Genomic DNA, 22,530 nt, shown 5'->3' with positions numbered 1-22,530 from the left:
CAGAATCTAGGGTAGGAACCGTAGCCCTCAGTAGCCTTCAGCCATTTCTCCTGTCCTCTTCCACCCAGGCCAGAAAGAATGCTGTGGGACTAGGGGCTCACCCCTGGGGAGAAGGTCCTCAAGGCCGTGATTGCTCAAGTCATGCTAACCTCAGGGATGTATCTGAGACGTGTGCTCCGCCCAGGCCACGCTCCACCACGAATCGGTGCTGGTTCAGTCACCTCTTAGTCTTTCCCAATCTGCCAGTGCACACTGCCCTCCGTGATCTCACGCGGGGGCTGCAGGACATCCTGCAAAGAACAAGCAGGGACAGTCAAGGGGACAGTCCCGGCCTCGCCCTTTATGGCTACCCGGCCTCAGGAGACTCCTTAAGCTCTCCTAGCTTCAGTTTCCCCACCATCACAAATAACAGCAACAATAACAATACCTAAGAAGTATGGAATGCTTATCCTGGGTCAGGCGTTTGTTTAAATATCTTGCACGAACCATGTCATGTAGTATCTAGGTAAGTGCTGGCATTACTCCCATTTTTACAGTTGTGGTAACTAAGGCACCTGTAATCTTCAGTAACTTGCTTAGGGTCATAAGCTGGCAGGGAAATGATTTGCTCAAGACGATACGGCTAGTAAGAGGCAAAGTGGGGCTCTGGGCTCCTGACTCTGGGTTCAGTGCTCTCTGGCTCCCCCTGGTGGCTAGATTAGGAACCCAGGTGCCCTGGCTCCCGAGTGTTCTCTTAAGGACCACCCATGCAGCATCCCCACAGGACAGCAGCTGGTAACTCTTCTGAGAATCCGAACAAACATTTAAACCCAGACATTGTTCTGTAGATGAGAATGGCACAAGGGCTGAATAAGATAATGCGTCTAAAGCAAACCACACCCTATGCAAGGTAGCAAGGTAGTGGTTATGGTGATTCTTATTAATATGACGAATATACCCCTTCCCCTGGCCACCTCCTAGGTGCATCTGCTTATGTCATTCCTGTTAGAACTCGGGGGCTGAAAGCTGCAGCTCGTGTGTCTGCCACACTGTGCTCCAGGATAGGGGTGCCGGGAAACCCCACGTATGACTCCGAAGGTGGCTTCTAGGCCTTCGTATATACAAGGGCAAATAGTGAGGCTGCCATGTGGGGAAGCCAGATTCAGCTGAGCGTCCTGAGAAGGTCTCTTATTATCTTAGAATCCTTCTTTGAAACCGTCTTTGGGCCGATTCTCCTTGACTCCCCTCCTCTCTCTCCCTGTTTTATCGTGAAGTCTGGGGCAGGCGTGTTGTTTTTAGGGTCTGCGTGAATAGTCAAAGCTGGGCTGGGAGCAGAAATATCAATAGACAATTCATTTATAAGAGAGTCTAAGGCGCAGTCAGATCTTTGGGGAACCTGCATCTTGCCTTCTGACTCACCTGCGCTCGCACTGTTCAGCTCCACAAAAGGCAAGTTGAAAGTGTGCTCCCCCGCTTCATCTCACTTATGAAAGGAGCAAGGCCTGGCTGTGAAGAGGCCCTGTAGGATGATTCTCTCTAACTTAGAAATTTATCCAATTTTCTCTGTTCTTTATCAGAGTGGAAGGCAAAAGCTTTGCCGGTGTAGACTGAAAGATCGCGGTATAAAAAGCAATCTCACTGACATGGGGTTTTGAAACGTGCTCTGGGACCTGAGTGATGTCTCCCTGCACCAGTTGGAAAGCAGAGTGGAATTTGCACAGGGGCCTTAACCAGCAGACAGTAGATCAGAAACGGACCCTCTTTGAGGCCAGCTGTGAGGGGCACTGTGATTCCTGAAATGAAAGAAAACTAAAAAGGCCGAAAAGGCTGATTTCAGGAGTGGGTGTTTTGCGTTACAGCAGAGCTTATATCTAAATTAGAGAAAGGCTAGCAACTTCGTTTAGATCCAAATTTCAGATTTCCTTAGAGAGTCTCTTTCCACCTTTAAAAATGCCTAATTTCCATATGGAGAGGAAGAAAAGCAACTGTCTCATCGTAGGTAATGGTGAGCAGATCAAAGCATGGTAATTAGATTTAACATTTTAGGAGACTCCTAATCAGACCCACTGTCTTTTGTTTTGTTTTGAAAATGTCAAAACTGAGTTCATTTGATGCCTTAAGTTTCCCTTTTATATACACAGGTGTTAAAGGCTGCAAGTTACATGTTCCATACCTACTACGGACCCATTGTCTTAAAACCGTACTTACTATTTTCTCCCCAGAATTGATGCTGTACTCCTGATCTTTTGAGTCCTTAAAAGGAAGAAGGTGGATAAACCTTAAGCCCATTTGTGCAATATAAGCAAATCATGAGTAGAAGCAGGAGAAGGGGTAAACCGAGGCACAGAAAGAGTAAAATGGCTTGCACACCATTCGCCAGGTGTAGCCAGGTTTGTTCCAGTTTTGAGAGTCCTGCTGTAATCGTCTTCCCCTCCCCCCCACCACCGCAAGAAAAAAACAAATCTAACACATAGAGTGGCTTTTACCCCTCAGGACTCTCAGGTGTTTTCATGAGAACAGAGGGGTTGTCATGACCTTCAGGTATCACAGAGAGAAACTGAGTCACATTTTGGTACAGTGATTTGCTCCGAGTCACAGCAGGTTTGATCCAGAGCTCAAAGCCCTTTGATCAACTGAAAGTGTATAAAAACGTTTCTGTTTAGGCAGGCGGTCAATCGCCTCACTGCCAGAATGAAACAAAATGATGGGGGCTGATGTGTGGGCTGGGGTGTATATCTCAGGTCGTTCTTAGGGATCGTTCCCGCAGGTCAGTACCTTCTGCTTCAAATCCAGCCAGTTTACGGGTGGGACCTTCCTGTATCGTACACTGGACCCGTTATTTGATTCTGGACAGAGTGCACAAACTCAAACAGTTTGACTCGATGACATGCAGAACGCACCTGAATGAAGATGTTGAAATGTTGCGATGAAGCATTTTTACAAATGCCCCACAGTCTTCGACCCTCTCCTGATAAAAGCCAATGATTTTCTTCCTGCAGTTGCACTACAGATCAGACCTGATGGGCATGAAGGGGACAGGATGGCTGGCGCTGAGTTCCCCACAGATAGAGAGTGCAAAGAAAGCCGGAGAGCTCATCAGCGAGGTACCATTAATCTGACTCTACCACAGACGCAACCTGGCGTTTATTTCCTCCTGACGAGGGAAACTGCAGATGGACTGGAGATCCCAAGAGGGCCCCATGGCCACTGGACTCCTGATATTTCTCTGGGGCCATTTGCAGCCAAATCCCGAGACAGAACAAGATTTCCCTCCCAGTGAATTCACTTGCTGGGGAGTTAAAGGCATGTTCCAGTCGGGCAGTGAAAGAGGGGTGATGCATTAGAAGATTCTCAAGAGAGGCGTTAATGTACAATTGTGATCTAAGCTGGCCCATTATTTTGGGGGAGGCAGGGAGAGGGTTTGCCACCCATCTCCTGAGTTTACTCACAGAGTCCAGTGTCTGGGGGTCGTCTGACTTCAGAGGCTGTTAAAAGTTGCACAGAGATGGTTACGTTCCCTGAACTCCCCGCCATATTGATGACCTAGAGATTCTTGCCCTGGGAGCTCGCTGAGGGTGCCACTGCTTTCTTCAGTTCCTTAATAACAGAACCTACTTTTATAGGGTCTGAGCAGGGCCACCTTGTTGCTGGATCCCTCCCTTTATTGAATTCTTTATTGTGATGAGCTATGGCATTTTGCAGCCTCTCTTTTCAAGAATGTAAATACCCGGAAAATGTTCCTTATCGCAGAGGCAGCTTGGATCTCTTCCGTATGCTGGTGAGGTGCCCACCGAGAAGAGAGACGTGTTTTCCAATCACATCATTGGCGCCTTTGGTACTGAGTAGATGGGGTGAAGCTGCACTCAGAAAAGTGCATGTGGTGTTTGTTTCACGAGAATCTTGGTCCTTCTCTTGTAGACCAAATACCGTAAAAAACCAGACACTATCAAATTCACCACGGTGGTTGACTCTCCAGACCTAGTTCATGCCAAGAACAGCTACATGCATTGCAATGAGGTGGGTGTTTTCTCTTCACTCATCCCAGGCCCAGGAGTGGGTAGTGCTGCGCAGTGGTCAGTGCTTAAGATGTGAGGGCAAACCTTTTGTCCCTTCCCCAGGCGATCTTGGGTCAGTTTTCTAATGTCTTCTAACTCCAGTTCCCTTATTTGAAAGGAGGGTAATAATAGCAACCATTTCATAAGATTGAGTGAATTAAATGAGGGTTAAATAAATAAAAGTACGTGAAGCTTTTAGCAAGTATCGGAACATAGTAAGTCCTCAATAAATGTCTCTAGTTTGACTCATAATCATAACAATAATAATACTAAGTATTATTGATGATCCCTTACCAAACACTAGGTCAGATACATCTGAATTGTTGATAAATGTTAATGGAATTAAAAGCTTAACATAAGCCAATTAGAAAAAAGAAAAGAAAAACCGGCTATATCAAAAGCTTCTTTCTGCTTTTACTCTCTATATGATTTAGCCCCATTTCCTCTCTCCTGTATTAATTTCGAAGAATAGGAAGTTACATATATATTTTTTTCTGTGAAATTGTCCAGGGATTGGATTTTGCACACTGACGAAGCTGCCCCATGCTCACAGAGTCCAAATGTACTGACCAGTTCACATCTGCAAAACCCAAACTGAATTTGGGAAAGGGTTGAAATATTAAATATTATATTTCCTCTCTAAAACTGGATGAGACTCAACCACTTCCTAAAATTGTTTGCAGTTCTTAGATTGCTGCCCTAAAAATAGCAACTAAGATAAAGCTTGAGTTTTAAAATTGTGTCTTCTTGGGACACAGGGTGGACTGTGAAAACGTCACACTTCTGAACAGATATTAAGGCATTTAAGACTTTTTAGCTGTTGTGTCTTTTTATTATTACTATTAGTGTTAAGTAGCAGAGGTATGGAGGCATCTTGTCACTAGTAAAAAGCTTGAGCAATGCCCAGTTGCAAAGGTTCTCTGAAATATCCACCCGCTTATACTGTTTGTGAAACACACAGGCACAGCCAGCCAGGGTGATGGTTTGTGACCCTTTTGGAGCAAATCTTGATGAATATTTTAAGCAGGGTTTATTTAAAACCAACCCCGGGGGCTTCCCTGGTGGCGCAGTGGTTGAGAATCTGCCTGCCAATGCAGGGGACACGGGTTCGAGCTCTGGTCTGGGAGGATCCCACATGCCGCGGAGCGACTAGGCCCGTGAGCCACAATTACTGAGCCTGCGCGTCTGGAGCCTGTGCTCCGCAACAAGAGAGGCCGCAAGGCCGCCATAGTGAGAGGCCCGCGCACGGCGATGAAGAGTGGCCCCCGCTTGCCACAGTAGAGAAAGCCCTCGCACAGAAACGAAGACCCAACACAGCCAAAAATAAATTAATTAATTAATGAACTCCTACCCCCAACATCTTCTTTAAAAAAAAAAAAAAAACCAACCCCGCCACCGCCTGACCCTGGCCACGTGGGCCCCTCCCTTCCTGGGTGGCTTCTGGAGGGATGCTCTCCATGGGTTTCTGTGCCCTGGGGCGAGGGTATGGGGTCCCTTGAGTGGGAGGGGCGGGAACGGGAATCGGCCCCTTCTTCACCTTGGCTGCAGCAAGTGCGGTTTCCCATTTACTGTGAGCCTTCTTCCCCGCAGCGCCTGTACAGGTCAGGGGATGCCGAATCCCGGCACAGGTACACCCTGGTCCCAGACCACCCCGATTTCACCAGAGCCCGCCTCAACGCGCTGCATCTGAGCGACGTAAGTGAACCAGAGGGTCATGCGGTGTGTGCCTGTTTCTGTAAATGATCTGTGCCCAAACGGGATTTTATTTCTTAAAAAAAAAAAAAAAAAAAAGAAGGTCCTAGGAAGGGAGGCTGGGAGTGGAAAGAACTGTGGATTGAGAGTGGGACAACTGACATGTGTGACTCTGAGCCGCTTTCCTCGCTGGGCCTCAGTTTCCCAGCTGTAAAATGGGGCTGGAGCTGTGCTAGCCAATGCCTGTGGTCCTTCTAGCTCTCAAATCCTAATGCTGGGCCTGGCTCCAGAGACCTCGGTCAGGTGCTGGGTTACGGCCAGAGGAGTGTTGCCGGTGCCCTGGCCCCGCGGGGGTAGACACCTGCTCTGTTTGTTCTTTGGACACCTCTCCTTAGCCATTCAGAGCAGTGTAAGTTTGGAGACAAAGTGACGCTTTCTCTGCTTTCTGCAGTTTAGAAAGATGCTGCAATTGTAGTCCATCTGGTCCCAACACAATCCGCTCCTTTGTGTGTGAGGCTGTAGACCCCAACACGTCTGTTTCCCTTGGATGTGTGCCCTTTGCATGCATCACGGAGATGCTGTTTCCTAAACCCAGGCTTGTTGGCAGGGGTTGGAGGCCCCTGGTTGTAATAGAATAGGCGGCCGCTCTACCAGCAAAGCTGTGATCCTGGGATAACAGGTATCGAGGCGGCAGAATCAAAAGAGGCTGTCAGATCAGAATAACACAGGCTGAGTGTGTCGGCCTGGGGCAGCGCGGGGCCTCCCAGAGTCTGGCCATTCTTCCCGCCCTGGCCCGGCCATTGTGTCCTGGGGCTCCGTGAAGATCAACAGGGGGTTGGCGAGAGGCGCCTTCTAGTTAGCGTGTGTATTAGTTTGTTGCGTTTGTAAAGCCCTGTGGGATCCCACACAGTGAATGTGATGGTGCTTTGTAAATATGAGTTATTATGACCATTTGATGCTTTTGAGGGCTGTGCGAGGGATAATTTTAGAACAGCAGCTCTGGTGGGCTGACCTCCATCTGGGGAAGCGGGACCTCCCCCTCAGCGGAGCTTGGACAAAACATCCATCTCATTAATGCTGCAAGGATGTGGGAAGGCAAGGCCCCCATTAGAGGAACTATTGGAGGCCCATTGCCCTGGAAACTGGGATAAAACTACCAGTCCATTTGGGGCCCAGCTTAAGGAGGACAGCCACCCCAGGCCGGTGGCAGAAGCATCTCTCCTCCCACGAGGGATGCCAGTCTGCCGAGTTCCGGAGCTGAAATTAGCCGCCAGGGCACGCGGGTATGGAGAACTCATGGACCTCTTTTGAAAGAGCACTTCTTCGGGGGCGTGTAGGATACGCACAATTGGATCAAGTGCTCTGTGAGGATGATGTGGAGGGAAGGTGACCTTCCTGGGCAAAGAAAGCCACTGAGATGTGTAAGGCAGCCGAAATAACTAAAGAATCAAATGACTCTAATGTGTGAGGATGAGGGCAAAGCTGTGCCCACTGTGATAAAGAAGAGGAGCGCCCAGGGTTCCAAATCAAAGAGCCTGCGAAGTCTAAAGGCTCCCAGTGGCAAGGCGAGAACCTCAACAGAATAAAAAAAACCCGGGGAGGAAGTGATGACAATCAAGCAACTAGTATATAGGGAGACGGGAGGCGGGGGTCCAGCACCTCGGGGAGCACCCCGATTTGGGCCGCGCCCTGGAGTTGACCCTCAGAGGCTGGGATGCACTGAACACCGGAGCGGGGTGACCTCGGAGTTTGAGGCTGTGGATGGACCGGTGTCATTCCCTAGCCCAGATCTCGCACGGGGGCGCTCATTAGGAAGGCACCGCAGCAGACCCCTTTCCAGGGAATGATAAGGGCTTTGACTCTATTTGCTAGTCTAACATTTGCGGGACCATCAGGACAGGAAGCGTAACGCTGGAGGGGCTGGTTGGTCTGTCATTGTCTGAATGCCCCTCCCCTTCCTCATACCCCTCGGTCCAGCCGGCTAAACTCAGTGGTGACCCAGGAAATCTAATCCTCTGGGCCCTGATTGTGATCTGTCCGTAAGGTGATGACCCCAGCAATGATTGGTTCTGTGCTTCTCGCTGCTTGAGCAAAATAGGCGTCTGGCTCCTGGTTTGTGGTGTTGGGGCCGGAGGCGGGGATGAAGGTGGAGGTGGCGAACCGCGGCAGGGAAGAATGATGAGCCCCACCGCGCTTGGCTCAAGCTTTCCGTGGTCCCCTCTAGCTCCAGGCCTGGTTGTGGGGTGGCGTGAGGGCACTTGGCTTTTTTCTGCCACTTTTCCTGGGCTTAATCCCCCGAATCCCCTGTAGAACAGAGCCTCAGCCTTGACCTCTATTTCCAAGGGCCCCCTCACCTGCCCTGGCTCTGGGAATGAGTGAGAGACCGACACGCTCTGGGGCTGTCACTTTGTCATCTGTTGGTGATGTGCCTCGCCTGCTGTCTCCCTTCTCTGTGGCGGAATAAAGAACAGCCTTCCGCTGGGATCTCCAGATGACTCCTTTCATGGAGCCATTCCCTTATCTTGAAAAAAAAAAAATTAGCTACATGAAGGCACGGGAGATTTTGATGCCTCCATCGGTGATGTGGGCCTACCTGAGGACTGAGAGGATGTGATTACAGACTCCCCGAGGGTGTGTGAGAACAACTTGAAAAGGGAAAAAATGAAAGAGGAAGATGTGAAATACGGGGGTCAGGAACTCGGGCAGGTTCCTGACGATCAATTTAATTCAGGGGAAGGCTCTCCCCTCAGCGCAGGCACCAGGGGTGCGTGTGGGATACAGCACGCTTCATAAGGGTGCTGTGACGTGGCGTCAGAGGTAGCCCAGGGGCCCCCAGGAAGTCAGCGGAGCCAGTGAACATGTGGGTGCCGGGACCCAAGGAGCAGAACCTTCGGCATGTGGGAAGAAACGGGGTTCTTGAACTTTTGAGTTTTGGCATCTAGAAGCTGCAAATCTGAAACGCTGAAAGTAAAAGCAAAGACAGAAAGAAGGGGGTCAGGGGCACCTGGTACCAGTGGGATGTAGCAAATGAACCAGACCCACAGACCCCAAGACCCACCAGAGCAGGGCCTGATGCTCAGGCTGGGGGCTGAGAGCCGAAGCCCTTTGTGGCCAGAGCTGGGGAAGTCCTCAGGATGGATGTGGGACTGCGGGCTCTGCCGTTCTGGGCACCAGCAAGACAGAGGGTGCGTGTTTAGGAGCCGCTCCCACTGAGAACCAGCAACATTCCAGACATGGAGCTACTCACTCCCTGCTCACTCATTTCTTTGTTTCCCCAACTAGAAAGTCTACAGAAACTCTTGGGAACAGACCCGGGATGGTGGCTATGACTTCAGGCTGGACGCCATCCCGTTCCAGACCGCCCGGGCATCCAGGGAGATTGCCAGTGACGTAAGACCTCACATTCTCTCCCTCCTCTCTCTCTTTCTCTCACTGATAGGTTTTGCTCTGGTTTTCCCAGATCTGTTGAAAGGCAAACCACCGGGAACCAAAACTGAACAAATATTTCAAATGAAAGAAAAAAGTTGGTCTTATTTTTTTAGCATCTTAGCCAGAAATTTGGAATTGGGGAGGGTTGTATTCCCACTCCCTCTGTTTTAAGAGAGGCACTCTTAAAGGTTGACGCATGTGGACAGTACCTAGAAGTCAATTAACGTATGATTGATTTGTTGACCTTCCATTGAGGGACTATTTTTTTTTTAGCTGAAGTGCACTGTGATGGGATAGAAAGAGATTGGGTTTCCCCCCTAGATTGGCTTGAGTTCAAATCCTGGCTCAGTCACTTAGGGAATTGACTCTATGGTCCTGGGCAAGTTGCTTAAATTCTCTGAACTCAAATATCTCCATCTATGAAATAGACATCTAATACTGGTCTCCTAGGATTGATGTAGGGATGAAACCAAAAGGGTTCATAGTGTCATGCACAGAACATGACAAAACACGGCCGCTTCCCTTACTGAATTGGAAGATATCGTTAACTAGATACGTCATCATTCACGAGTGGCTTGTTACTGGTCCAAAGTGAGATAAGTATAGAAATCAAGAGCAAGCATTCAGAAACGTTCTTAGCAATTGGACGTCATGACCTCCAAGCCTGTGACTGGTGGACTTCTCTGGCTGAGCGGAGTAGAGGCCAGTTTTTACGTGTTGTCAGATGTACCTGGTACCACTACATACGGATCCCAGGCAGGAGGACCGCATATTGGACTTTGATAGATTGGAAATTTAAAAATTGAAACAAAATGAATCCTGTCCTTCACTATAGATGGTTTGAGGAGCATTGGACTGGGTCCCTGCAAGCTGGAAAGAATCAAAGGATGAGCGGCTACTGAGACAGTGGACACATTTTTCTTGCTGTTGGGTTATTAACCATTACAGCAGCAATGATATCATCAGTCAGCACTCGGTGGGCATGTGAGCCTGCGCCAGACATGAAGCTCAGCCCCACTGAATCCTCTCAGTGTCCCATGGGGTGGAGGTTCATTCTCCCATTTTATCAGGTGGGGAAACCAAGAAACCAGAGAGGCTCAGTAACTGACCCAAGGCCACACAGCTAGTAGGCAACAGAGGGAGATCCAGACCCCAGGTCTACTTGAATCCAAAGCTGTGCCCTTAACCCACGGTTGAACCTCCTGCTGAGATCCTGAGGACTGGTCCTAGAAGGGAGGTGGGCACCCATGACCCCCCTCTGCATCTCTGACCTGCACTCCCGGTACAGAGAGGCCTTCCTGCGGGACCGGGGCCTGCAGACTGGGTACTGCAGCATCCACGACCACCCGAGGATGAAGCGTTTCCTCAGCGTCAGCAAACTCCAGAGTGACAATGAGTACAGGAAGGACTTCGCCAAGAGTCGGTCCCAGTTCCACAGCCGCCCAGACCAGCCTGGCTTCCTCCAAGCCACGAGGAGCCAGCAGCTGGCCAGCAGTGTGTGCCACAGGCAGCCCCTGCCCTAGCCACCTGCGACCCAGAGCAGCCGGGCCGGAAGCCTGCCGAGAAGGCCCACCAGCTGCAGAGCGATGTGGGCTGCCCTCGCTCCCTGGCCGAGGCCCAGCCTCTGGGGCCTCTTCATAAGAGATGGCCAGAATCCCACATCCCATGTTACCTTCAGGGAGGACCTGGGCTGAGATAGAACCCGGGAGACCTAACTCAATAGTGCCAGAAGAAATGACAGGAATCGCAACGTACTGAGTCCTTCCTGTGGGCCAGGCTCTGTGCCGAATGCTTTCTGAGCGCCATGCCACGTAGCTCTCACAACCAGCCCATCACTGCCCCAGTTTACAGATGGGGAACGTGAGGCTTAGAGAGGTGAAGTAACAAACTCAAGATCACGTGGCACATAAGTGGCGGGCCTGGGATCTGAGCCCCATTTGGTCTGATGTGAGAGCACAAGCTCTGGATTGCTGTGCCGTGCTCTTTCCAAGGGATCTTCGTAGTCGCCTGGACCGTGACCTTTCTCTGGGAGGCAACTGAAACCCAAAAAAGGGAAAGGACTTCCGTAAGGCCACAGAGCAAGTCAACATGGGAGCTCGGCCTTGAGCCAGGTCTCTGACCCTCCACCCCCGTTACAGCCCCATCACTTGAATGGAAAGATGCAGAGGACAGCATTATGCTGGCCCAGCTCCCAGCACACAGGGTCCTCGATGCCAGGGAGCTCCTGCTTAAGCTGAATTGCCTCCCTTGACGGGGCTTCACGGACAGCATATTCTCCAGGGCAGGCTTCTTAAGCCTCCCCCCAAACCCTGCTGACCTATTCCTCTTGCCTCCCTCCTTCCCCCAAGGTTAAGTACAAATCAGACTTGAACCTGACCAGAGGTATTGGCTGGACACCTCCTGGCTCCTACAAAGTGGAAATGGCTCGGCGGGCTGCAGAGCTGGCCAACGCGAGGGGCCTGGGTCTCCGGGGAGCTTACGTGAGTAGCGGGCTGGCTTGCAAGGCCATGGGGGAAAGGCAAACTCATTGTTTCTTTTCAAACTTTATTTTTGGCCAAAGGTCAGCCGGCTCTAAAGACGTGTGAAATGCAGCTCAGGCAAGGCGCCTAATTTCATGGGTCTGAGGTGACCAGGAGGATGACACCCGGGTTAAACTTCCTGCAGGGTTTTCTCTGAAGTCACAGCCATTAGTTCTTCGGAGACAAAACGTGCCAGGGCTACATCAGTAGCAGCCGCAGCAGCCCGGGCTGTGCTGACTGTTTGCTCGTTACATTCACGGAAGGGGTCAGGGACTTGCTGGCTACAACAGTCTGGGTTTTGAACCCTACTTTGTTCGGAAGAAAGATGCCACGTGTAAATGAGAGATTGGCTTTACTTCTCTCTCTTTCTTGCCTTGAGGATCCTTCTTCTTGGGGAGGACGGAGGAGGGAGAAAGGAAGGGGAGGGCCAGCATTTTAGACAGCTTGTCCTATGGGAGCAGGACAGAAGGTTCGTCTTAACTCAGGGACGTGTGTTTGATTTCTGCAGGGGGGGCAGGAGGCTGTAGAGACCGGAGATGATCAGAGGGGGGATGTGAACCCAGATGCCACCGAGATTCTTCACGTCAAAAGGAGGAAGGCCCTGCCGTTGTGAGTGGGCGGTGTCCACCTGGGATTCTTGGGAGAGAAGCTGGAGAGGAAGTTTGCACGCCAGGGACATACATGGCTTCAGTTGGGGCCAACTGTGAAAACAGCACCCCAGCCCATGCTCCGATCCTCCTTTATTAAAATAACAACTCTCTGAAAGTGGGTGGAGAATGTTGTGTTTTGGTCCTCTGTCAGATACCTAGAAGTGGGTGGCCCTGTTGCGTGCCTCGAGTGTCTGGGATGAGGAATAAAGATGTAAAGGTGACCCCCACTGACGCTAAGCCGTCTGAAATCTCACATTTGCAAATGTCCGAGGCGAAGGCAGTCGATGAACACTGATTTTCTAGAAGCTACAATTGTTGGAAGGGAAGCAAACATCTTATACTTCAGGTTGATTCTCTCATTTCTGGGTTTCCCAGGAAGGAGCCTGAGGAAGTGGCAGCCATGCTGGTCCAGGGCATCCCAGGCTGGGCAGCAGTGGTCTCTGCTTAGAGCCTGGACACTCGGAGGCGTCAGGGGCTGTCCACGGCTGCCCGTGAGGCCTCGCCTTGGCTGGGTGTCAAGGAGGATGGGCTGTGAGCTTTGGAAGACACCTCAAAAGCTAGCCTCACTTTCCATGGTGGCTTTGATCCAAGTCAGGAATTTGGTCACTTGGGTGTAGACTCCTGGCTTCTTCCCACACTCCAGGCCCCAGCTCACGATCCCATAGACGTAGTAGGTGCCGTCCTTCTCACAGGTCAGAGGGCCTCCAGAGTCACCCTATGGGAAAAAGACGCAGGAGTCAGCTTTGTGAATAGGAATACATTCAGAGGCAGCCCCACCCTCCGTGAGGGGATGCCGGGGCGGGGCGGGGGGATGCCAGGGGGGAAGCGGGGAGACTGCTGGCCGGCCCTGGGGAAAGCAGCAACAAGGCTCTTCCAACGCCTCATGTGACGCAGTGCTCTGAAGGGAGAGAAACAAATACTGACCTACGTCCTGAGTCAGTGAGGGCTTCCTGAGTCAGAGAAGCCATGGGGCCGGGGCCCAGTGCCAGGCCCAGCCCTACTTCCTGACCCGCCATGACTCTTAGTGATACAGGTATTACAAGGGGCCCTCAACTCCTCATTCCGGCAGGGAACTGGCGGAGGCTGAGTGGTGCCCTGTTTGGATAGAGCCCTTCCAGGGGCCACAAGGGCACACACATGGCAAGGAGGATGGGGCTCAGAGGCAGCGTGACCTTGATGTTTAACACGGTCCATGGAGTTAGATCTGCTGGGCTCCAAACCAGGCTTACTGCCTGCTGGCCAACGGGGCCTCGGTTTCTCACACTGTGAACCGTGGATAGTAACAGAACCGCTGCCCCACCCTGAGGGTCTTGTGAGGACTAATGTTTGTAAAACACATAGAACAATGCCTGGTTCATATTAACCCCCCAGTTTAGGTGGAGGGGATGATGATGGTCTCTCTCTCTCTCTCTCTCTTTCACACACACACACACACACACACACACACACACACACACACACACACACACACACTGCTGCTTACGCACCACGACTGGTAGGATTTTTAATGAATTGTCTCTCTCAATCTTAGCCACCATCTGCTGATTTTATGGATACATTCTTTCCGTTTTATAGGTTAGACACCTGAGGTTGGAGAATTATTTCGGTGCAGTGGGTTGAATGTTTATGTCCCCCTGCCCCCAAATTCATATGCTGAAGCCTAATCCTCACTGGGATGTTATTAGGAGGTGGGGCTTTGGGGAAGTGATTAGGTCATGAGGGGGGAGGCTACATGCATGGTATTAGTGCCCTTATAGAGGAGACTCTAGAGAACTAGCTTTCTCTCTCCACCATGTGAGGACACAATGAGAAGTTGGCAGTCTGCAACCTGGAAGAGGGTCCTCACCAGAACCCGCCCATGCCGGCACCTGATTTCAAACTTCCAGCCTCCAGGACTGTGAGAAATAAATGTCTGATGTTTAAGCCAGCCACCAAGTCTAAGGTAATTTGTCACAGAGGCCTGAGCTGACTAAGCCATTCAGTGATTGATAAAGGTCACAAAGTAAAGGATAGAAGCAGGTTTCAAACCCATGACCATCTGCTTTTAAAGCCTACAGGGGAAGCCCTTGAAATACCTAGGGAATTGAACAATCTGTTTTCTTATTCGTCTTCTAGGGACCTAGGGAAAATCAATCCCATCTGCCCACACACCTCCTTTGATTAGGTGGATATCTGTGGCTCCTTGGGAAGGGGCAGAGGGTCACAGTACAGCCACAAACCCTGGGGAGAGTGACCGTGATTTCCCATCCCCAAAGGGGCTCAAGGCTGGGAGATCATTGTTGGGTCCCTTTGTAGGGAGGAGCTCAGATTTGAATGTGCCCATGCTGGTCCCCCAAAGTCCTCTATGGGGGCTGGTGTCAGGCAGGTTCTAAATTGGCTCTGGCCACAGAGAAGCCACTCAGCCAATTAGTTTATTAGGGTTAAGTCACCCTCCCCCTTCGCACACACACACACGTTTAAACCCTAACGGTTAGTCAATATTACTGTGAATTCTCTGGCGCCTCATCTCTCTCCTTCCAAGCAGTGGGCTTTGGGACTGTCCCCTGCTTATTGGGATTTGCATACAAGCCGCCCAGTGCTGAGGCCATTTAAACACAGTGGAGCAAATTCCTGCTCTGCCACTTGCCACCCAGGTGCTATAGGCCAAGATGGTTTCTCTAAGCATCTGTACAACGGTGATAATGACATCCCCTTCACCAGATGGTTGTGAGAATTAAGTTGGACAATGTGGGCAAAGTGACAGCTGTGGTTATTATGCTGAGTCGTCCTGGTTTGATGTGGACTCAGATTTGCCAGAGGACAGACGTGTCCCCTCTAGCTTAATGGCAAGTGGGTCTCTGAACCCACCTCCCAGCCCAGGGTTCTAAGGGCCCTCTGTGCCTGGTGTAAGGTCCTGTCAGCCCCTCCTTCTTCAAGTACCATTTGGAGTCTCTGACCTGGCAGGAGTCTTGCCCAGGCTTCTGGAGGTTTCCTGCACAAATCATACTGTCATCGATCATGTGGTCATACAGTTGGCGGGAGTTGCACACAGTGTTGCTGATGAGCTTGACCTTGGCGTCCAGGAGCTGGTGGGACCCGTCTCCTGTGGGGCAGAGAAAGGAGGTTGCCACTGTAGAGAGCAGGCTGGAACCTGCCCCACCAGAAGCCAGCAGCAGTCAGAAGAGGGCCACGAGACCTGAGCTTGGCAGGAAGGGTTTTTACGGGAGATGGGCAGAGCAGCCTCATCTTTCAGGGCTGGGGACTCTGCTTTCAGCCTTCACGATGGTTCTACAGACCTTCGATGCTGTGCTTATCCCATGGAGCAGAATCATTTATGCCCTCCTCTGTCTCCCCAGCTAGACGGCGAGGTTGGGCAAGCAGGGATGGTGTCTTAAACGTATTTTTAATTTCCCATGCCTGACAGAGGGCTGCACGTAGTAGAGACTTCATGACACTTGAAGTGCCCTGGTTGATCACCTAGAGTGCCTGCTTCCCAGAGCAGACGTTTCCTTGCCTAAAGAACCTCTGTTCTTCTCAATCTGCTCTCGTCAGCACGATGATGCTGAAAGGTTTACATGGACTCCAGTGAAGTTAGCTACAAAAAGGTTTCCTGGTTAACCCTAAATCTAATTATCTATCAGAAATCTTCTTTCCCAGAAGCCTTCTGACAAATGTGTATATTACATTTCACTTTCTTCATGAATATGGGCCTATTTAAAGTGATTCTTGCTTTCCATTTTTTGGAACAAGATTTGGGGGGAAGAGAAATCTATTTTGAGTATTTGAGAGAGACTTGATATACACTTCTGGATTTCATATGTGAGAGGATGTAACCTTGTCAGTACTATAAGAAAAGTAGCCCTTTGGTTACTTTTTAAGATCAGACCAAATCCTAGAGATAAATCAATAGCTTGATTTAACAAAAATTTATAGAATACTACTATGTAGGGAGCCTTGACCAAAGCACCATAGTAGAGTCAAAGGTGAATGAAACCTGACCCCTGCCCTCCAGGGGCTGACTTAATGAATATCTCTGGAGAATTCTATCATCTCTTGTTATCATGATTCCAAACCTAGGATGTTATTGGGAAACTGAAACTCAGCTGTCCAAGTCAAGTGACAAAGCCAAGAACCCAATACAAGTCTGTCTGACTCCAAAATCCATCTTCTTTCTAATTTATCCTCTTTCCAATGTACCTAGGAAAGGAAAAAGTTCTCCATGGATACAGGATCAAGGCTTGTTGAAAGTCAAAGATCTAAGCGTTGGGGCCAAGGACAGATATGGAGATCAGAGAAGACTCCTTGAAGGTGATGAGATTTAACTGGAGCTTGAGAGATGGGGCAATCTCTTTCTTTGGTTTATACATTTTGAATATAACACTGATATCTAGTTCAGGAGGGCAGTTGAGTGTAACCCTTTCTTGTCTGGTGGATGTAACTCACCTGGGCCTCAGGAGAATGCATGGCCAGACTCACCTGTTTCTGTAACACCCCAGCCGGAGATGTGACACTCAGTCCCAGGGGGAAAGGGACCATCAGGCAAACATACTGTTTTCACATATTTGGATTCCAGAGCACAGTGACCATCCACTGGCTTTAGCTTGAGCAAAGCTAGGTAGAGAAAGGGGAAATGGGCAGTGACATCCTCTCTGTCAAAGAAGCATCAGCTTCAACTTGATTGGAAGGTGGACCTAGCAAAGCCCCATTCCCAATACCTAAAAGAACTCTCCCTTGGTCATTTCATTCTTTTAACTTTCAATTCGGAGGAGTAATAACACTTCAGGCTGAGTTTTAAATTACTTCTAATCCTTTTTTTAAAAAACAGGCTTTAAGGGGGAAAAAACGATATTGAGGAAGCAGAAAGAATGAGAGGTCTGTGAATGGAGAAATAGGGGACAGAACTAAGCAGGAGGCAGATCGAGTACGTCATTGCCTACCAGGTGCCAGGTGTGCATGGGGATACATGAACATCACGTCACTTAGCACACAGGAAGTGGAGACTGTACATCAGTGTGCCCGTTTTACAGCAGAGGGAATTGAAGCTCAGCCAGCTGTTAATTCAAGGCTGAGCTCTCGCCACAACGCAACGTTCCTAGCATCTCTTCCCCTCAATTTAAGAACTTGTGCACATTTATCTGCAACGCTAACACAGACCTTGAAGAACTAAAAAACTCTGGAATAAATGCTCTACCTTACAGGGTCTATGAGGGACCAAGAAGGCAAGAGCACCTTCTAGAACCAAACCTCAGCTTTCCATCAGTAGAGAAACCCACCCAGGGCAAGACCCATGGGAAAGCCACGATAGAGGAGACTTGCCAATGTCGTTGTAGGGAATGTCATCTCTTTCGTCATAGTGGCTGTACTTGAGTATCTTCTCCACCCCAAAGCTCTGCTCGTGGAATTCTGTCTTCTTCAGGTCCTGGTCCCCTAGCACCACTTTTAGATATTTGGCTTTTAAGCTACAAGGGAAAGTAAGATGATCAGGGACTAGCCCTGGAATTTGAGAGCCTGGAGCCACACCCTGGCTCTGCTCCTGGTCAGCTGTGTGACCTTTGACAGATGAGCTGACCTGCTCACACCTCAGCATCCCCATCTGTAATCACGGTCTTGCTAAAGAACTCTCCTGCTCGTCTTTAAGTAGCTAGTTCTGAGGCTTGCATGTCATAACACATGTAATGCACGTGGTGAGCATTGTACACATGGGAGCTCTCTTCTATCTGGTTGTAAGGAAACATCCTTTTGCCCTTGGAGCAAGATCCGACCCCCAGGTCCTGCCAGAGTTGCCAAGATGCTGCTCAGATGGGGAGAGAAGAACACCCCTGGAGACTACAGCCACCCTAACCTCTGCTCCCAGCAGGCACCTACTCGGTGCAGTGGGCGGCAGTCAGCACCCAGCAGGGGTGGATCAACGTCCCCCCACAGAAATGGCCCTGGGGCATGGAGATGGTCAGTCGCAACGAGGTCTGCAGGGACGCCTGCCATGGGTGCTTGCCCGCTGTGCTCTTAAAGCCGCCGTAGATCCTCTTGACCGTCCTGTCTGCTATCTCAGTCCTCCCGCATGAGTCAAACTCGGGAAGTTTGGTCAGGGGCTCTGCGTGGGCAACATCTGTGAAGCACAAGAAAAATAAAGCACACTTCTCACCCTCCCTACAGATCCTCAGAAGGACCTTGTCAGAGGCATGGCTCTGCATCCGGAAGCTTAACTAGTGTCCAGAGCTAAGAGACTATACTGGTGCATATAGGATAGGCACGTGTGCAGTTAGCATTTGTGGAATACATTGATTAATACAAAGCGAGTCTATAGGATTAATGATGAAGATGTTGCTTTTTCCTTCTTATTCTGACATGTAGACAGACATATAAAAAATGTTTATCACTTATACGTGGAATCTAAAAAATACAACAGATTAGTGAATGTGACAAAAAAAAGAAGCAGACTCACAGATAGAGAACAAATTAGTGGTTAGCCGTGGGGAGACAGAAGGAGGGAGGGGCAAGACAGGGGTAGGGATTAAGAGGTATGAACTATCAGGTATAAAATAAGCTACAAGGATATATTGTACAACGGGGGAATATAGCCAATATTTTATAACTATAAATGTAGTACAACCTTTAAAAATTGTGAGTCACTGCAGTGTACACCTATAACTTACATAATATTGTACAGCAAATATACTTCAATAAAAAATGTGTGTATGGATATATAAATCCATCTCTGGGTATGTATTTAACTATTTGTTAATGCACACATATTCTGGAGGCTTTTTTGGTGCCTAGGGGAAGATATTCAGATGAAATAGAGCGGGGGAGAGAAGACATTTGCACACATAACTGTCATGCAAAGGGGAGAGCAGCAAGTGTTGCATGGATGGTGCCCAATCTATTCCATGCAGTTTGTAAGAAGGGAGAGGTAATATTTCACTTGGTAAATCTTGGAGGACTTCCTGGAGGAGTGGTTACTTGGGTTGATTCTCAAAGAATGGTTGGATATGAACAAGAGCGGGTATGGGACACAGTATTACAGACAGAGGTGACCATAAGAGCAAAGGCACAGAAATGAAACTGTCCAGGGAAGTAATTCCGTTGAGCAGAGGGAGGGTGCATCGCTTCAGACGTGGGTGGAGAGGTGGGCTAAGGCAGCAAGGCAGGAAGACTGTGAGGCTGGAATTCAGTCCATGCTGTGTCCCGAGAGGCTGTGGAGACCCAGCCACCGTTTGATCACCACTGTACACTGAAGGCCTGGCATAGCGCCTGGCACCCAGCAAGCAATCGTTCAATATTTGCTGAGTGCACTGACTGGGAGTCGGGAAGCCTGAGTCTACAAATGTATCCAAGTCTGCTCGACCTCCCGAGAGGGGAGCCGAGGATTGGGCAGTTGGGTTGCCACTGGGATTGCAAATGGTAAAGCAGGAGTTGTGGAAGGACGGGGGTAGGACAGAGAGGGAGTTCCAGGAACATCTTTCTATGGCTCTGCAACCTCCCCACTACCCGGGCCTCCAGACAGCCACAGACTTACCTAGAGCTGAGCAGGAGGGGACATCACAGTACTCCCATTTCAACTTTGCATTGTTTAATTTAAAGAAACACCAGGGCTTTTTGTCTCCATCTGGGTTTCTAAAATTAAAAAAAAAAAAACAAAGTAAGCCAGAGTCAAGCCTTGGTGAACTCGCTGGACCTCATTAAAAGTCCTTTGAGTAAGAGAGCACCAAGCTCTTGCATCCCCCTGGGACCACATTCCATTCCATTCCTCCAACAGGTTAGCAAACCTTGACATACTAGGGTGGTTATAGTTTGGGGGCCAAATCTTAACTTCCAGAGGAGAGTCTCAGTAACCAGGGAGTAGTTCACGAGCTTCGTGCCAGATCCACGGGACATATTACACTGTTTGTAGGAAAACAAATGAGATCCCTGTTGAAGACCCTTCTTTGTCAGGAAAGTGAAATAACTACACAGACATGGTGAGAGTAGGGCTCCGCTGCCCGAGCCTTCAAGTTCTGTGCGTGGGAATTCTCTGAGAGCCGCTGCTGGGGGTCACCCTGAAGAGTCCCGTGGAGGGGGCAGCTCAAGGTAAGTGAAAGTAGAAGGAAACTTGTGTCTTGTGTCTTGTGCTAGGGAAATCCTCTTGCTTAATGGAACCAGTTTAAAGCCATACAAAAACTCTCTGTTTCTATATGCAGACCATGCATGTCCTTGGCCTTGGTTAGACAATGAGCTGTGGAAGGAAGCCAACAGGATGGTCAGGAAGACGGGGAAGAAGTTACCAGTCATCACCAGGGATAGAAATGGCATTATTCTTATTTGGGAAAACCTGCACATCCTTGTGTCAGAGACCGTCATGCTAACCAAATATTCCATTTTCCATTTATCCCTTTGAAGTTCCATTTATCCCTTGAAGTTATGTGAGACTATATGACTATTTCTGGCCAATGAAACATGTGTGGTAAGATGATGTGTCACTTCTAGGCTGAGGTAGTAAAAATCTCACGCTCCATGTTCCAGTCTCTCCTTCCCCTTCCTGTGTATTTGAGTAACTAAGTGAAGCTAAGAATACCCCCTACCTCCACACCCAACCTACATGACACGCGTAGCATTAATGGGAAATTAACATTGATGTGTTCAAGCCACTGGGATTTGGGGGTTGTTCATTACAGCAGCATAACCTAACCTAGCCTGAGTTGGAAAATCTTCCTAGAGGGAAAGCTGATGAGTTTCAGTGTTCCGTTCCAACATTTCGAAGCTGGCCCAGGAGAACTAGGAGCAGAGGGGAGGGACAAACAGATCCTTCCATTGACAAGTGGCCAAGGCGGAGGACAGGGAGGATGGTAAGCTTTACCTGCAGAAGTTGTGCTCCCCAATCCCATGGGCCTCAGCGTCCTCCATGAACATGTTGTAATTCTCCTTCAAGAGGAGGTGGGAGTTCCAGTAAAGGCACGAGTGCTGGTTGATTGTCTTACTCACTTTCCCTCGGTAAGAGTAGCCATCGCCAACATAGCAGTCATCAGAACCTTGGAGAGAGCAGTTGGGACTGTGAGAACTGAGACCAGCTGGTGTGCCATGCCTGGAAAGGACTTGGCAGGTGTATCAGGTGGTGAGAGGATTGGGCCTGAATACTGATCACCCTGAGGTTTCACTACGAGTTCCCAGAAATAAGGTGGTTTGAACGCTCCACATTCAACCCAGCTTAAAAACAAGGAATATCATGGGGGTGGGGGTGAGAGCTGAGTTCTTTAATTTGGGCTCAAACAAGAACCAGTGGTAGGTAGGTTGAGGCCCAAGGATACCCAGGAGTGTTTGACTTGCCCGCACTATATCCCAGTTTATGACTTCCTCTACATGGAGCCAGACATACCCTACGCCCTTAGGTTGGAAGGCCGAGGCAATAGCAGAGCTTGGGAATTGACTTGAACCCTGTTCTGGCAACAAAATGCAAACAGATAAAGGAGTCCAGAGGCCTCACATGTGTCCCTGAGTTTCTGATGAAGTGGTGCTATAGACCCATACCTATTTCACAGAGTTTCCCCTTGAACTGGTCAGGACAGGTGCAGGTGAACTTGGATCTCCGCCTATGCCGGGAGCAGGTGCCACCATTTTGGCAGGGATTTGGCCTGCATGCAGGAACCGCTGTGAACACAGGAAGTGGGTCCAGGAAGGCTCTTTAGAAGGAGTTGCAGCTACATCTGAGCTGATGAGGAGGTATTGGTGGCACTTTTCTGGTGTCCATCCTTTCACAAAAATGGGTCACCAAAGGGGAAAGAGAGACCCACTGACATGCAAGAAAACATACACACAGACCTTAAGAACATAAGCAAACATGGATGAAGCAATATGATGGAGGCCAGCAAAAAAGAGTCTATAAGTAGATGGGTCGCTCATTAAGGAAAAACAAGGTGCATAGACTGAGCAGGAATTTGGGGGCCAGTCTGAGCTAGGTTGAAACTTAGCTCTGCCTCTTGACAGCTGAGTGACCATAAGCAAGTTAGCTAACCTCTCTGAACTTCAATTTCTTCACCTGTAAAACTGTTTCTTGTAGTGTTTTGGGGACAATGTGAGAGAGAATGTAAATCTCCTGGGACAATGCCTGACTCATAGCAGTGAATAAATATACATGGCCCATTCTAGGAAAAGACCAGGGCTTACTTCCTAGATTAAATGAGTTTTAAGATGATTATTTTTTGTTGGGAAGAGACACAGACAAGTCAATTCTCACTGGACTTTCCAGAGGTAATG

At 49.4% G+C, this 22,530-nt stretch overlaps 2 protein-coding genes and 1 pseudogene across 7 annotated transcripts in view; 2 read left to right on the top strand and 1 right to left on the bottom strand.

The window, feature by feature from the left end:
• Window positions 1-12,439, top strand: part of LOC132507355 (nebulin-related-anchoring protein-like) — a 70,298-nt gene extending 57,859 nt beyond the window's left edge. For all 6 annotated transcript variants that reach the window (XM_060126621.1, XM_060126620.1, XM_060126619.1 and 3 more), the window contains 6 exons: window positions 2,979-3,083; window positions 3,898-3,996; window positions 5,625-5,729; window positions 9,009-9,116; window positions 11,504-11,635; window positions 12,183-12,439. In XM_060126621.1, the coding sequence (XP_059982604.1) occupies window positions 2,979-3,083; window positions 3,898-3,996; window positions 5,625-5,729; window positions 9,009-9,116; window positions 11,504-11,635; window positions 12,183-12,287 (654 nt within the window). In that variant the 3' untranslated portion in view covers window positions 12,288-12,439. The remainder of the gene's footprint in view (window positions 1-2,978; window positions 3,084-3,897; window positions 3,997-5,624; window positions 5,730-9,008; window positions 9,117-11,503; window positions 11,636-12,182) is intronic.
• On the top strand, window positions 9,123-11,497 carry LOC132507356 (nebulin-related-anchoring protein-like; annotated as a pseudogene).
• A 435-nt stretch (window positions 12,440-12,874) lies between the features above and the next one.
• HABP2 (hyaluronan binding protein 2) overlaps window positions 12,875-22,530 on the bottom strand; it is a 35,907-nt gene continuing 26,251 nt past the window's right edge. The window contains exons 6-13 of the mRNA XM_060125962.1: window positions 21,805-21,924; window positions 21,137-21,308; window positions 19,820-19,917; window positions 18,169-18,409; window positions 17,620-17,762; window positions 16,780-16,914; window positions 15,261-15,406; window positions 12,875-13,039 (exon numbers count right to left, since the gene is read on the bottom strand). Of these exons, the coding sequence (XP_059981945.1) occupies window positions 12,875-13,039; window positions 15,261-15,406; window positions 16,780-16,914; window positions 17,620-17,762; window positions 18,169-18,409; window positions 19,820-19,917; window positions 21,137-21,308; window positions 21,805-21,924 (1,220 nt within the window). The remainder of the gene's footprint in view (window positions 13,040-15,260; window positions 15,407-16,779; window positions 16,915-17,619; window positions 17,763-18,168; window positions 18,410-19,819; window positions 19,918-21,136; window positions 21,309-21,804; window positions 21,925-22,530) is intronic.

The sequence above is a fragment of the Lagenorhynchus albirostris genome, chromosome 16, assembly GCF_949774975.1.
Source record: "Lagenorhynchus albirostris chromosome 16, mLagAlb1.1, whole genome shotgun sequence".
Classification (NCBI taxonomy): Eukaryota; Metazoa; Chordata; class Mammalia; order Artiodactyla; family Delphinidae; genus Lagenorhynchus; species Lagenorhynchus albirostris.
The sequence above is the reverse complement of the archived record's forward strand: the minus strand, read 5'-3'. Positions and strand labels throughout refer to the sequence as shown.